Here is a 16,258-nt window from a genome sequence, read left to right as displayed (position 1 = left end):
CCTGGCTGTGCTATTCCCAGCACTTCCCTTTTCTGGCTGTGATGCTTCTGAGTGAGTCAGTTCAGCTCTAGCATCTAATGCATGAAGATATCCAAAACGTTTTTGGCCTGGACTATGGAACTGCAACAAACTGTCATAGAGCCCATGAAATCAGCAGGACATGGGCAAAAAAGCAGAAATGTATAACTGGGACAGGCAGGACTGTTTTTTGGCTAACATGAAAAAAGTAATCTGAAAGATACAAAGCAGACTAAAGCAGTCTTCCAGTATTGCCACAGAAAATATCATCTCATGGTCAAGCCTCTTCCACTTGCTACTTTGATACACAGATAATAGGGAAAAAACTTATCTGTCCTTTGACATTTAACCACTAATATTAAATAAAATGAAGCATGAAAAAGTGTACAGAACTGTGATCAGAAAATCTCACCTGCCTTTTACAGTGCTTAGCAGGAAAACCTGGCCCAAAAAATCACTCAAGCAGAGAGTCTAATTACCTGGGGGAATAAGAGCTGCCCACAGCAGTATTTCTGGAGGTCTCAGGAAAGAGCAACAACTGGGTTGTGAGGGTGCCTCACACAAACTGCATAACATGAAAGCCTGTGAGGTCCTGAGTGCATGTAAGAGGGGAAACAATTCACATTGTAACAAAAAAAAAAAAGAGCAGTACTATGGTGGTATTGGTTGAACAGCTGTTCATTATATAGGGTTTGTGATGTGCAAAAAAAATCCACTGTGTTACTCTTCTCCTTATTTTTCAGCTTTGAGATGGTAAGGTCCTTACTGCCTTTAGTTTTGACATCCGAGTTCTTATCTTCCTTTTCCACTCTCCTTGCATTTCTTTATGTTTCCTTTGCTTTCCATTGTCTGCCTCATCCCCATTCCTTTTAAATTTTTAAAGGAATAACCAACAGCTGAGTATTAGAGGCTTTAAAAAACATTGGACAGGTGAACCCTTCTCAGTCTGAGGGTTGAATTTACAGCTGTTAAGTCTTCTTTGCCGCCTGTGCTGTTGTAGAACTTCAGCAGAACCTCTTCTTTTTTTATTTCAGAAACTTCTTGCTTTGATTCCACCCTGGAAGGACTTCAGCTGGCCACCAAGGATTTTAAATGTGAGGGATAACCTGGAAGAAAGAAACTACTGTAGATTTTTTGATGTACATCTTTGGCCACCTCTCCCCAACACTGCCCTCCCCGATATCAACCTCTCTGTCCATGTAATAATGATAAAAATTGAGATAACTTTGTGTATGACAACAGGTCATTTTCTGAAGCCATTTGGATTTACACTTTCTCAGCACATCCTCAAGTGTGGTATAAAGAGATTGAGAGTGGAGACCAGAGGCATCTGTCACCATGGGGTGTGAGCTTCAGGCTCTGGTATTTCATTCACTTGTATCAGGATCCAGGATGTTGCCAGAGGAGCAGGCAGTGATGCTCACCTGCAGGGAAAGGTGCTTGGTACGTGTCTCAGCCTACTTCTGCCTTCACCCTCAGTCATAATTGCACCTAGTCCCTTTACAACCTCACGTGGTAAAATTCTTCACCTGTTATCCCTACTCACTCATCCAGGGGTACACAACTTCCCTTCTTTTCTCCTGAAACCAGGCTTTATGCATCCCTTCAGCTGGACTCATTCGGGACTACAAAAACTAGAACATTTCACTATAGAACTGATTCAAACACACTGGAGGAAGGATGTGTATGGTTTGTAGTAGATTGAGAAGATGCTTAACTAGCACTGGTAACCAGTGATTGGATGTTTCTGTTAGTGGTGTTGGAAATATTTATGTATGTAGAGAGAGCTAAATTTTAATTAATTATAGAAAGCAACCTTTGTCAATTATAAGGCATGCATAAGGCTGGACACTTCTTTGTAGGGAGAGGGAATGGCAGAAAAGACAACTGTCATCTCACTTAACAATGACAAGTGTGAGAAAAGATTGAGGAGAAGCAGGAAACTTAGGTTGTGTCTACTTGTCAGAAATAATATTTCCCACTTGTGCAGCTTGCAGATCCAGAATATTTCTCTATTTATTCTTTCATCTCCTCTTCCTCACCTTTCCCTGCACGTGTTTATACATCAGCTGAAGAGCCAGGACCTGACCCAACTCGTGCTGAAGCTCCACCATACTTGAATTTGCCATGTCTCCACTCTCTACTTAAATACTGCATCTACATGTAAGCAGTTAACAACGTATGTATTTCTAAATTAATGTTGTACCACTGGCAAAATTTTCCGGCTGCACTGTTTGAATGGAAGTCCCATGTACATGTGTGTGTTTTCCTTGGCTGGAAATGTCCTGCTCTCCTACCAGCAGAACATTATACAAAATGTAAAAAGGAGGAGGAAGGGATTTCATACCAGCCATGACCACCGCTTCAGACTTCTGTGGCAGCAGACAGGTTAGTTTGATTTCAGGAAAATGTCACTCAAGGATTAATACTGTCTTCCTACTTCTGTTTATTGAGTGAGAGATCTGAATGCCTATATTTTCTCTTACTGAATCCTGGCCTTCCAGAAAGCTTGAAATAAAAATAGTTTTTGAAATCTTACAGTACTCTCGTATGGGCAAATCATGTTTCATCTCTTAGTAGAGTGTTGCCAATTTAAGTTTACTTTAACCCCCTCTCCCCAATATCTATGAATTTCAAATTTTATGTCTCTTCTTTCCTATCCCATTTTTCCCACTTGCTTCAGCTAGTGTTGGTGTGCCATGTCCCTGGGGAGCTAAGCTTTCTCCCTGGCCGTGAACACTCTCTTCAGCACTATTTGCAACCTCAGAACCTAAAACTCCAGCATTGAGGTTTGGTGGTGCTGTGTCCCTGAGGCATACCTAGGTCTGGCTCCTGACCAAGCTGGGCATGATGCTGTGTGTAGCTCTGAGAGGGAGGGTGTGATACTACTCCAACTATTTTTGGTTTTTTTTGAAAAACTATAATTTTTTTTGCTTCTTTGATGATCAAGTTAATGGAAATCACGTTTTCTTTAGAAGAGATAAATATTGTTAAACTTCCTTTACTTTCTCTTATGATAATATGTTTGAAAAAAAAAAAATTGGGTTGATGTAGTGAGTGTAATGCAGGGGGTCATTTGTTCCTTGCTGGGCGGTTGATCCCCTTGGCATCCCTGTTGCTTCTGTGCTTGAACAGGACTCCGCTAGCTTGTTTGGTTGCTAGGGAGGGGCCGGGCGGAGAAGAAGAGAACGTCTCCGTGCGTACCTGGTGTCCTGTAGCCAGTCCCACTTCTCTTTCGGGCTTTGATGATTCATTCCCTTTCGGGCCTGCCCCGTAGTTCGCAATACAGGGGGGCAGCACATGGGACTGAACGCTGCCAGCGCTGCCTTGTGTTCTCCTGCCTTTGAGAATTTGGGGAATAATCCTGATTTTAAAAAATTGGAGATGGTATCTTGGGCCAAAGTGCCGGGTCTGCAGCGAGCGCTGTAGCTGAGCGCTTGGGCTGTGCAGCCGCAGATGCCCGTCCTTGCCCGTGTCTGTGCTCCGGCAGCTTTCGATTTCGCGGGGCAAAGTCTCGGCCGCTGGGGCCATGGAGGGACGCGCGCTCCCGCCCGGCCCCGCCCGCGGGGGCCGAGGGACGCGGGGCCGGGGTCGGGGCGGGGGCCGGGGCCGGGGCCGGGCTGCGGAGCGGCTGCCCCGGGCCCCCCATCCCGGGCCGGCCCCGACCCCGCGCCCCGCCGGGGCCGCGGCCGCGGACGAGCGGCTGCTCCAGGCCCTGGGGGGGCTGAGCCTGGGGCCCCCGCGGGGCGGCGGCGGCGGGAGGCTGGTGCTGCTGCGGGGGCTGCCGGGCGCCGGCAAGAGCACCCTGGCCAGGTAAGCGTGTCCCGGCCCCCGGCCCCGGGACAGGAGCGGCGGCCGGGCAGTGCTTCGGGCGCCGTGTGCCCGCCCGGCACTCGCTGCAGACCCGCCAAGGCGGCGGGGGCGCCGGGCCGGGGCTGCGCTGGGGGTCGGGGGGAAGCGGGAGCCTTGGCTGATCGCAGCCGCCTGGAACCCCCCGGCTCCAGGCCCGGTGCAGGCTGCGCTGTCCCGGGCACCTGTGGCCGTGTCTGGGTGTCCTGCCCGTGGGACTGTGCGAGCTCCTATTGCAAACGAGCGGTACATACAGGGATGCTTCTGGTTAGATGGACTGATCGCCCCGACCAAGGCAGTACTTGTTCCTTTTCTTAAAGGCGCCAAATTGGTGGGGTTTTTTTATTATTTTTAAAAATTATTTATTTGGCTGGTTTGGTTTTGTTTGGTTGGGGTTTTTTTGTGTTTTGTTTTGATTGTTGGTGGTTTTTTTTTTTTTTTGTGGTTAATCATGAATACGGTAAAGTACTTCCTCTCTCTGACTGAAAACTGACAACTCTGACTTCTGTTTCCATAATGTCCTGCACTCCTGCTCAGAGCCTTAGGGGTGTATAAAATGGGCAGAGGAGACCACTCCACTTGCCAACAGCTCAAAGACTAATTGTAAGTAGGTGGAAAAACACAATGGGGAGTGCTGGGAAGCGGCACTGCAGTCGGTGTGACCATGCAGCCGTAGTTTGGTATCACAAAATTTCTCAGTCTGGTGTCACGCAGCTCCCAGTGCCACCCACTCTCCATCAAAAGAGGAACGTTCCTTGTCTTCTTACTCTGCTGGGCTGCGGAGCCCGTGCTGAGATCACGGGCTGCCACAGGAAGGGCTCTGCTGTGAGAGGCGGCAGCAAGAAGCTCTGTGATACACTAGGTTCATCTACAGTTGCCTCTTCTCAGTACAATACTTCCCTGTCCCACCGGGCCTTCTGCCTCACTGCCCTTTGGCAAACAAAGTTCGTTTTTGAATTGCCAAATGCTGTGTTTTGCTCACACCCAAAATACACATCTCTGTCTTAAGAAGCCATGCAAGTGTGGGCCTGCGCCTTCAGGGGGATTTGGGTCTTCCTGTAGCACAGTAAGAACATAAAGGTGTGGGGGCATATTCTCAGGCAGTGCAAGTTACTGACTCACCTGTCCTTTTTAGGTCAAAACACAAGGGTAATTTCAAAACACAAGGTTAATTATTAATGACATATTTACAAAATCAGTTGTAAGTATTGTTGTAGTAGTCCCCTGTGAGATGAATGTTTGAGTATCTTACTCTGTTTCCAGCCCCTGTTAATCGAATCATTGTGTTTAGCTGTTCAGCAACACACAGATCAAAAGGCAGCATTTCATACCTTTCCTTAACCCTGTCCAGATTGTGGCAGAACTGTACCAAGAGAATTCTTTTGCTGTTCTCACACTGCTTACCTTTTGGTGTTGGTAAATGCAGTGTGCTGTGCCGGGCAAAGTTTGCAAAAAATGACTGTAAGAAATCTCAGTGCAAGATCCTATTGGAGGAGGAAGATGATTGTTTATTTGCAAAAACACTCTGTAAACTCATTTTGTAATTTATTGTCTCAGATTCTATTCACTCACAATATCACAGCTAAATACTTGCAAGCATCAAGATGCATGTGTGCAGGTGATCTGCCTGAAATCAGAGCAGACAAGGACTGTCACCTGTCCCACCCTTGCTTTCTCAGCTGGGTTGCTCTCAGTTGGTGGTGACAGGGTGGGTTTTGGTCAGGTCTGCTGTGCCATCTCCAGCCAGCAGCTTCTATGCTGCCATCTTTTTGCCTGTGAATTCTGCTTACTTGGTGCTCTATGAATCTTAGGTGGGTTTTTTTCCTCCCATTATATTCATTTTCCCATTTTGGGTGTCTTTTCATCCTCTGCCCCTCTCGGAACCAGGGAAAGGAGGCAGGTGTGGAGAGGCTGGTGTGACCTGCTGGTTTACCAGTGGGAAGTCACCAGTGCTGGGCCTCAGCTGAGTGCTGGCCTTGTGGGGGTATAAACAGCACCTCTCAGTTTTATTGCTGTTAATGATCTTGGCTGTCAGTAGGTACCATTGCTTTAGCCTTTGCTCTGTTCTTCTGGTGCTTTCACACACACCTGTATTCATTCATTCTGCATTATCAGCCAATATTTCTGTATTTCTGTCACAACCTCTACACCTTTACAGGGCTCATAAGTCACAAACCATGAATGTTATCACTGGTGATACTGCAACCCAGTGATAACTCCAGCCAAAAGGCCCCTTTTCCATTTGTCACACAACCCTAGGAACAACCTTGGATCCATGGCTTGTTTCCCTGACCTTTCAGTGTCACCCAGCAGAGTTTGGATACAGCTTTGTAAGCCTTAGTTATGGCATTTTCATTAAGATTATTTCCTCATCCTGGTTGTTCCCAGCAGTCTGACATTGGCATGGATCAGTTCAGGTCTGGTTTTTGGTTTCTGGTAAAGACAGTGAAGGAGCCACCTGTGATATATTGAGCAGTCAAGCCAGGATGAGGAGTTGGTCTGCTCACCACCAAGCTGCGAACCTTGCCAATGGCTTCACTGTTAAGGATGTGCTTCCCTGAACCACGTATTTTAGGTGGCCCCAGCCACCTCCCTCGAACCAAAGATACCGAATGTCACTGAAGTGTGAAGGAGGGGGGGAGCTGGGAGTTACATCTCCAATAGCCTCCGTATGGCATGTTGGACATGCTCCTCCTGAACACATTGTTCTTGACTTCACAGTGCAGGTTTTGTGATCACGCTGAGGAAACTGCTAAGAAAAAGGTTATCTGAGGTGTAGTAGCAGATATACTTCCAAAAATGCCTGCAAAATTAAAAGTGAGCCATGTACAAGCTCATACCTGCTTCCCCAGCAAACTCTGCATTGCACAGTAGCTGCATTTCCAGCTCTTCTACAACATGTTGTTGTGCTGCACAGCTCAACTTACACCTAACCCTTTATATAACAGTTTAACTCAAGTAATATAGGCTGGGCATGGTCAAACTTGTAACTTTTCAGCCACAGCTGTTGATTTATTGCTCGAAATGAGCTCCTTCTTGTACTCCCTTGTAAAGCACAGAGCGAATAATCTTTCGGAGCAGGAGGGGAAAATTGCACTGGCACTGAGGCATCACTGCTTGGCACAATCTGTGTCTTCTCCAGTTCTCTCTGCTGCTGTTGCCCGGTTCATCCCAGCACCTCCAGTCCTCAGCCAGCTGTTACCCGCCTTACCAGCACCAGGTCCCACTGCAGAACTGCAGCTCTGACGGGTTCATGGACTTCAGCTCTGCAGCTGTTGCCTCCCGGCAGCGTTGCACTGTAAACATTTACCTTTGCATGAAACCACTTCAGGTGAGTCTCCTGAGTGTGCTGATCAAACACGACACGGGTCTGGTGCTTTACAAAACAGAGCCGTGGCTGGACCCCCTGCGGCTGAGACACAAAGGCACGGCTGTGCTCTGCCCGGCCAGGCAAAGTCCTCGGGGCACCAGGAGTTGTTCAAGCACAATAGACAGTGGATCGTGCTGGGCATGTGCTCCAGATCTCACAGTCCTGCTTTCCTACTGAAACAAAAGGCTTTTGGACACCTTTTAAATGCCACAGAACACTTAATGTTCTCCGGGAAGAGTGGCCGGAGCAAGTGGTTGCACATGATGCCAGTATATACCTGTTCTGGTCTCTGATATACCATTCTGTGGCCTTCTGAGCACTGGAAATGTTTCTTCCAATCTGCTATCAAAAGTTAATTTATTTTCGAGTTTTCTGATGGAAAAGCATGACAACCTATGGATACAAAATGTGTTAGGATCTATCCTTTGCTTAAGAAAGGTTTGCTGCTGTTTCAGAAACTACAAAGAATAAGAAAGTAAGAAGAGAATGGAGAGTGTTCCCTCTGCCTACAATAAATCTCCTCAAACCCTTTTCTCTTCACCTCTACAAGGTGAAGGAGGTACTGTATCCACTGCAAGATGGAGAGGTGTAGCACTGTGCAATTACATGTCCAAAGCAAATTAACACTGAACCTTTGACAGATGCTGCCTGTCACAATGCAGTGCTTCCAGTTCAATGACTCTTTAGAAAATGCAAACATAGCTCCTATGTGTCCCTTGATCTTGCAAAGAGATGGCATTTTTCTTTTCCTCCTTAGCAAGCTTTACACTTACTGATCTAACAGCAGTGGGTAATTTTTTTTTTTACGGGGCTGTTCAAGATTTATTCATAAATAACAGTGATTAAGAGCCTGATGTGATTATGCAGGACCTTTCTTCTAAACCCACCTGAGGTCCTGTGAAGATTGCGGAAGGCTCATTTTGTAAAGTACACACTAAAGGGTTCTTGGTGCCCTTTGGAATGATAAGGGACAGAAAAAACCAGGAAATTTTGTCAGCTTTGTGGACAATAGGGAAGAAATTACAGAAAACAGCTGTAAACTTCGGTGACAGTTTGATTGTTTGGAAAGGTAAAAGTCAAAACCAGGAAAATAAGCAGGAGGTAAAACATCTTTTTCCCACTTCATGTTTTCTTATGTTGCTGTCAGCAGGAGCTCATTTGGTATGAATATAGCAAATGTGACAGTAATTCATAGCTCTCAGCACATTTTGTCCCATATTTTTCCTCCTTTGAAACACAAGTCTTATCTACTTTAAGTATTGATATGAGGACAGTAGACTGAGACTTAAGGGTTATGCTTAAGGGTTATACCACAGCTCTCAAGCGAGTGTACATACATGTGTTGAAAATTCAGTAAGGTATGTGCTAAGAAAATGGATTTTAAAATTTGCACTGGGTGAGAAAATTTTTAAAAGAAATACTGAGAAAAAAATAGTCTTGAGATCTTTCAGTAATGTGTACAATTTTATGTGCCTATTAGTAGCTAAAGGGGCAACAGATATTTTAGCAGTCAATTTTTTAGAGAAGAAATTGCAATGGGTAAAGTCATGGGAAAGGTGAGGTGCTGAATCATAGTGAGACTGAATATATCAGGTTAGCAGCACAGCAGTAACCAGATAAGCATTAGGTGTTGCCATGCTTTTCATGATAAGAATTTTTTGCCTGAGACCAAAATTAAAGCAACAAAATTTTACTGTTTGCTAACAGCTTGAAACATGACTTTTCTTAAATTCATTTGCCCAGTAGTAATTTTGTGAACAAAACATCCCTTTGGGGCTAGAAGACAAGGACAGGTAGGTGCTGAATGATGCACGACAGGGGTACAGCCCAGTCCTGACTCAACCAGCAGCGAGTCACTGCTCGCTGGGGGGGGTCCTACCACAAAATAATATTAATTAATCAGCAGATGGTCGAAGTTACAGTGGAGACAGAGCAAAGTCCGCAGCTGACCTTTATTCAGCTAAATGCATCTGCAGTCCTAGTGAAGAGCTGCTGCTTGCAGGCAGATTAGGGTACAACTGGTAAGTAAATGGTTGGGACAGAGCTGGATGACAGCATCAAGGTTTTTCTGTCTGTGTGCTTGTTGTTCTGCTGATAACCTGGAGGCACCTTTTCCCTTGCTGTTGCCCACGTAGATAAGACACTGAGAAGTGGTTGTTTTGCAGCTTGTGGGGATGGAAGAGAAACGATTTTTTAGGGAAGCTGAAATGAGTCACAGGGGCTGGAGATCATGTGTGGTGTGAGCTCGCAGGGCAGCAGCATTCATGTCTGAGAGACACAGGGTTTCTTGATTGACCTTTCTTTCTTTTCCCAAGACATTTTGGGCCTTAGGGAGACAGAAAGAATTGAGATGATGCCATGGGCTCTCCCTGACTTCTTGCAGAGACTTCCTCCTCCCCCAACTCTTCTCTGAGAAAAAAATGGATAATTCTGTCTATGGACACAAAAAATTCTGGATTATACACAAATGGGAACACAATCGTACATTAAGATTTTTTTTTTTTTTGGTGGTGTCTAAGGACTGGCAGAGAAATGCTTCATATTTAAACCTCCACACAAGTCAGCACTTCCTTCTACCTCCAAGATCCAGTGGCTGCCTGGGAGGCAGCTGGTCAGTGTCCAGCAGGACACGCATCTGCTCTCCATGGCATCCCCAGCCTGCAGGAGCACTGCTGGGGACACACATCCCCCAGTGTGAAGGGAAGTGGGATTGCCCAGTGCCACTCACCACAGCAGTCTGTTTTATGGATCTGCAAATTTGTTTATAAAATATTTTTTATAAACTCAGATTTGTTTATAAAATTTGTTTAAAAGCTGAAGATATAAAAATTACTCAAGTCTACAAGATGAGGATTAAGTGAAACAGGGACAAGTGATAAGAACCATAAAATTGCATAAAATAACAAAAGGTATTGACTTATCACTCAGATACTTGTTTGCAAATTAAAATTTTAAAAAAGTGCTATCTGATTTATAGCCAAAAAAGCCCCTCAAACCAAACCAGTGGTTCTCTGGACCATCTTTACTAAATGACAAGTCCTTCCTCCTGGCTATCTTCAGAATTCTCTATAGCAAAATTCCCATCATCAAATTGTCTTCTGACACCAACTTCCATGCCTGGATAAGCAGGGTTGGGTTGCTGGTGGCTTTTTTTTTTTTTTTTTTTTTTGTCTTTACAATCCTACTTTCTCAGATAACTCAGAAGGAAAGGTGAATATATTAATAAGATTAAAGACTCAGATGTTGGTAGTCATGAGTAGTGTAGATGTCTCTGCTGACTTAAAGAAATCAGGGCCATGCCTTCAATCTCCATTCCTTTCCTCCTGCGTGTCCATCTACTGATTGCAGTACTTTCAGATCCTTTAAACTGGGATTTTTCAAATGAAGCACTGTGTGTATTTGCAGAGCACTCACATGACTCATGATTTAATGGTCTCTATTAAAGGGTGTTACCATGTCCTAATCCTTCTTTCACCTTTTTATTTTTTCTGCAGACAGCTGAAACGTGACCACCCCAGTGCTGTAGTCCTTAGTACTGATGACTTCTTTGTGGAAAATGGTGTCTACATCTTTGAGCCTGACTTCCTAGAGGATGCACACAAGTGGAACCAGAAAAGAGGTAACTGAACTCGATCCAGGGACTGTGCAGAATAGTTTTGCATTTCAGGCTGTCTTTAAACTTAGCCTGCAGAACAAAATATCTCAAGGTGGTGTCATATGCTGCAGTTCATGGGGTGTTGGCTAAAAAAAATACATTTACCACTTCTGATTTGATTTATTCTGACTTATAAAAGGGAAATTTGTAAATGAAAAAAATTTGGAGGTTGGTTGATGTTGTTTTAGAGAGGAAGCACTGCTGAATCTTGATACCCTACAGACACCAACCCAGCAGCTGCTCCCTGCAGTGTAGGCACCACAGTCTTTGCCTGTAACATCTGAGGTGTCTGTCCTGACCTGGAAGGGGGTGGCAAGGTAATGATAGACAGGAGGAAAACTTGCAAGCTGAGTTTTAAGTTTGAGAATTAAACAACCCAGGTCTCTACTCAATGTACCACGCTTTTGCGGCTGTGCTCTGAAGGAATTTGTAGCGATGGTGAGCATACTTTAAGATCATGTAACAGGGATCTCCTGGAAATAACAGTAATTTTTCACTGTTGTATGTTTTATAAGAGCTTCAGATCAGCCAGAGGCTGCACCATCTTTTCCAGGAAAGCTGCTGGGCACTGATCCTGGTTCCCATTTGGGTGGTAGCTGGAAACCCAAGTCTGGGGGGGAACGAAGCATGCGAGCAGTGGGCAAAGGACACTTTGGGGCTAGTAAGGCATGGCTCAGACTGTTATTTAATGTATTTAATTATTTAATATATTTTAGCTTTATTTAATGTGTTACATTGCAGCACGCAAAGCAATGAAGAATGGGAAAAGCCCGGTTATTATTGATAATACCAACATCCATGCTTGGGAAATGAAGCCGTATGTGATGATGGTAGGGAAAGCTCCGGTTAATTGCTTCTATACGCTCAGCTCTGACATTTACAAGGTGATCTGACTGAAAAGCTTCTTTACATGGCTAAAAATATTTACTTCCATTTTTCCATAGTTCTCTAATTATAGTTAAGGATGTTTATTGCAATGAAGTAGAGGCAGAAGTGCCAGTGTAGTTGTATAGCTGGTCAGCTTTGTAACTCAGTGAAGGCAAAACAACTTGAAAAGATTAACAGCCTTTGAACCTGCCCTGCTAGTTCTTGGTGATGAGGACATCATCCCCTTCCCCAGTAGTGACATGAATTGGACAGTTCCCAGACTATTTGTTGACAAATATATCAAGATATGACTTATAATTGTGTTTCATGACTTGTGAAAAATAGACCATACAGAGTCTTTGAAGACGCATTGGTGTCTCTGTCAGGAATTCTGGCAGAGAGGGCAACCATTGTAGTGCAGTTTCATAATGTTACTTTTGTATCCTTCAGGCACGTGAAAATAGATATGAAGTTACATTCCAAGAACCAGATACACCCTGGAAGTTCAATGTTCAAGAACTGACAAGGTATATCGTTTTCTCTTTACTACAGCAGATAGCTTCTCATTTTGTTGATGTGCTCTGAGAAGGTCAGCCTTCTTCCTCTTCACGTACCCTAAAATGTAGCCTGGTAAATGACAACAGAAGGATTGTTGTGGAAAACTTCCATTACTGAGTACCTGGTCTGTAGTGAAGTCAGCCCCGAAAGAACCTGAAGTGAGACAGACAGTAGAAAAAGCAACAAGCCCTGAAGCATGTTTTTGTGCTGCGAGCTTGATGGGGCAGGAGCCCGGATTTTCATTCTGTATTTTGAGCAGCAGTCTCTTTTGTTTGGGCACAAACTGAATCTAAGCACTACAGACAATATTCAGACTTCTGTTCTTAAGAATCTAACCATAACAAACACTGTCCTACTGCAGGGATGGTATATCAAGTGTGGTTAAGAAATGAGGTTCTAAAGGATCTTGGTAAAGATCTTAATGCTTGCATACAAAAGGGGTACAAAGAATGGATCAACTCTGCATGGTGTGGTACAATACAGAGGCAGCCAAATGTGGCTCTAAGAATGTTAGGTTGACCAGTGACTGCGGAGTGAAAAAATTCATCGCAGGCTGACCTCCTCAGTAGCACCAGCCACTGGTAGGGCAGCACTGCAGGGGCACAATCTGATCATTCATTGTAGGCAGAGTTATTCAGTAACTTGCAATTTGTTTTATTGTATGTTTGAAACAAATAGACTTTTCACAGCAGCATTGTAAAGCTGTTTCACATAGACTGGAGCAGGTCTGTGGCCAATGGTTCAGGGAGAGCTGCAGGTTTGTGTCCAGAATGCTTTCACACGGTGTGGGCTGCTGCAGGACCTTGTGCCCACCTCACAAGTTGGATGTTGCAGCTGGCAGCCTGCAGTGTAACCCTCACTCCAATTCCACCATGGAAAAAACACTTTGAGCAGTGCACAATTGGCACAACAGGTTTTGAAGATATGGATGCAGGACAAACTTAAGAGTCTAGGGCAAAAGCTGCGCCTTAATAGCAGTAAATGGCAAACCCAAAGATACTCAAGGTTTGCAAACTCACAAACAGAAACTCCTGGTGGTCTTTGGAAAGGCAATTGCCACTATGTTGTGAAGGGATCGTGGCTGTTGCTATTCTGTCCAGAAAGCGCCACATGTTTGAGCATTGTGTTCCCCTCCCTCTCAAACTTGTCATCCCTGGAGCCTGAGCCACATCACGTGTGATGTTTCCCTACTTGCACTCAAAGCCACAGCGGTTTTTGACCTCTGTCCTTGCTGTTCTGTGTCTGGGCTGGCTGCAGCCCTTGGCTGCATTTCTCCAGCTGTACGAAAGCTCACCCTGAGGCCAACAAACTGTTAATGCTAAAACACAGCAATATTCATATAAAATACCACACAGGTCTTCTACACAACTCTTTCATTTTGGACATTTGTCTACTTCCTATGTCCTGGCTGCCTCCCAAAAATAATGGTGTTACATTTTTCAGCAGTCACAATAATATTCCTAAGAAGTAGGTGGAAGTGAACAATAACTTGAAAAAAAAGGCCAGAAAGAGATCAGTGGAGACCTGAACCATTATGCTGAACCTATCAGGAACCTTAGCAAACTGAAGATAACCTCTCACAGACAGGCAGCTAAATACTTTTATTTTCTGTTACTGTTGACTCTACAGAAGAAATATTCATCATGTCCCTCGGGAAAAGATACAACGGATGAAAGAACAATACGAGCACAATGTTACCTTCCACAGTGTTCTGCGGTCTGAAAAACCAAGCAGATGAGGGAAGCTACAGTGGAACAAGTGCAGCTTATGGCACAGGCCCCCATTCCACCCAGCTTTCCACCTTCCCAAGGAGGAGGCCTGGCATGGCACGTACGAACAACGTGACATTTAACTAAAGATGTGCATTCCTTGGTGTTTTAATTATCAGGGTCTAAGAGTCTCTAGTTTTACATTTTTTCCTAAACTGTTTTCTATTCTTGTGTTTTTCTACTACATTTCTAAATTACTTTTATTTCTTACAAATCCTTAAATGGCATTGGACTCTGATCTCACAGCTTTACGTGACCAATGTAAGAGCACTGTTCCCAGTTCAAACTATACTCCCTCTCATCCCTCTTCCTCCACGAAAATCCATCCAGGAATATGCTGAAGTGCACTGGCTCTACCACATGCCACGTTTTGGGTATTTTTTCTGCATCAGAGCCTGACACTAACAATAAACAATCCTAACTTATTTCTTTCTTAAAGGCCATTGTGGCAAAGTCTTTATCCACACAATTGGCATTTCTTGCCACTTTAATGCTTTATATCCGGCTGTATAAACTTTTTATATCTACTATCTTGCCTACAGCATTATTGTAACTTTCAGAGGCAAAGTAAATGACGGCAAAAGTAGCTCAACGGATTTAGCAAGATTTGATGCTGTTCCCTATCTCCACTCTCCACTGACTGGATTCATGCTGCTCTTACCTCACAGAGAAACAGCTTCTCCAGCCTGGAAGCAAACCACTTCAACACAGCAAACGGAGCTCTTCATCTTGCCAAGACATATGAGTTCACTGATCCTGAGATTGAGAGGCTCCTAAAATGAAACATTAGTGTTAGGCTTGTGCGCGTTAACTCCTAAAGTGGGAACAGGGCTACAGGAGCAGCTCTGAACAGCTGAAGCAGACTCACAGACCAAAGAGCTACTTAATAATGACTCTGTGGGGCATTTCACTGTGAATCAAACAATTGTAGCTGTTCTCTAAACCTCTTTTAGTGCTATATGGAAAATCTGAGGAGGAAAGTACAAGAACCATGCCAGATTCGCAGAGCAACATTTCAGAATTAATGTGTTCTGTTTGGTGAAAAGAAGAGAACTCTTTATTTTGCCCTGTGCCACTTTGGGCAGCCAAACAACTATGCTAATGTTGCAGAGGGTAACAAAACTGATGGCTTTAGACTGAAACAAAGATCCTGCTGTAATATAAGAACGTACCAGAATCAAAGCAATGGCTTACAAAATGTCGTCATCAAACCCTCAGCCACACTGATGCTGTTGTACAAATACATCTTTGTGAGAAGTGCCTACATACTAAACTTCAAACTATTTTGCAAATGAAATGTTATTTCATGAATCTGTTTTTGTAATAGAACTTTATTAAATACAATCAAGTTTTAATGTACAAAGTGTAAAAATAATTTGAATTTGAAATATATACAATAGTGTACATGTGCATTAGCAGCATTTTTGGGATTTTGGTCTTTGTAGCCTTCTGTGAGCTGGTAACGAGTCCTCAGGTTCCTTTGGGTTCTTCTGAAGAGCCTCAGCTACTTCAGAACTGCTTTTGATGAGTTATTTGCTTCTCCAGTAGACCTGGAACGATTTCTGGATGAAAGATCATCAGATAAAGTAGTAGCTGTTGCATTGCTGTTTTCATTTACATAATCCATCTTCTTTTCTTCTGGTAAATTATTCATGAGTGCTTGTGTATTAATCATTGCCAGTTCTTCATCAGCAACCAAGTCATTCTCAGGAAGATGGACAGTTTCTCTCAATTTTCTGCAGGGGGTGACATGGCCAATATTCTGATCTGTCTCTTTTGATGACTTGCTGTGCTGTAAACCCAAACTTCGTGGAGGCTGAAATGCTCTTTTAACAGATGGAGAAATTACTGAACATATTGGTGTCAGTGGTGGAGGGGCAGGTATGCAACTGAGGAAGTCCATAGCTTTTCTCTTTTTGCTGGTTTTGAGATGGTCTTCATTAACTGTAGCAGATGAAGGTGTTTTTGCTGACCCTGGTGTGACAAGTTTCATATTTGGTGTGCTAGTTGACAAAGGGCTTGGATGCTTCATTTCAATTCTAGAAGAGATCTGGGTAGAAAGAGAAGTTTTATGTTGAATACAATGTTCTGTTTCATGAACTTCCTCAACTTTCCCTCCAAAAAATGGGGGAAACCCCCCCCCCCCCGATATAGAAACACGACATCATTATT

The 16,258-nt window shown here is 44.1% G+C and overlaps 3 protein-coding genes across 10 annotated transcripts in view; 2 read left to right on the top strand and 1 right to left on the bottom strand.

The window, feature by feature from the left end:
• N4BP2L2 (NEDD4 binding protein 2 like 2) overlaps positions 1 to 2,556 on the top strand; it is a 41,738-nt gene extending 39,182 nt beyond the window's left edge. For all 5 annotated transcript variants that reach the window (XM_010400310.4, XM_019286372.3, XM_019286373.3 and 2 more), the window contains one exon: positions 1,053 to 2,556. The gene's annotated coding sequence lies outside the window, so the exon portion shown is untranslated. The remainder of the gene's footprint in view (positions 1 to 1,052) is intronic.
• A 722-nt stretch (positions 2,557 to 3,278) lies between these two features.
• Positions 3,279 to 15,445, top strand: N4BP2L1 (NEDD4 binding protein 2 like 1). The gene is given in 6 exon segments (XM_039566219.1): positions 3,279 to 3,831; positions 10,732 to 10,856; positions 11,634 to 11,722; positions 12,210 to 12,286; positions 13,947 to 14,048; positions 14,050 to 15,445. Coding segments are annotated over 6 exon segments (801 nt in total). The 5' UTR covers positions 3,279 to 3,547; the 3' UTR covers positions 14,174 to 15,445.
• The window catches only part of BRCA2 (BRCA2 DNA repair associated), a 35,635-nt gene continuing 34,774 nt past the window's right edge, over positions 15,398 to 16,258 (bottom strand). For all 4 annotated transcript variants that reach the window (XM_039566182.1, XM_039566190.1, XM_039566200.1 and 1 more), the window contains one exon: positions 15,398 to 16,136. In XM_039566182.1, the coding sequence (XP_039422116.1) occupies positions 15,591 to 16,136 (546 nt within the window). In that variant the 3' untranslated portion in view covers positions 15,398 to 15,590. The remainder of the gene's footprint in view (positions 16,137 to 16,258) is intronic.

The sequence above is a fragment of the Corvus cornix genome, chromosome 1, assembly GCF_000738735.6.
Source record: "Corvus cornix cornix isolate S_Up_H32 chromosome 1, ASM73873v5, whole genome shotgun sequence".
NCBI classification, from domain to species: Eukaryota; Metazoa; Chordata; class Aves; order Passeriformes; family Corvidae; genus Corvus; species Corvus cornix.
The sequence above is the reverse complement of the archived record's forward strand: the minus strand, read 5'-3'. Positions and strand labels throughout refer to the sequence as shown.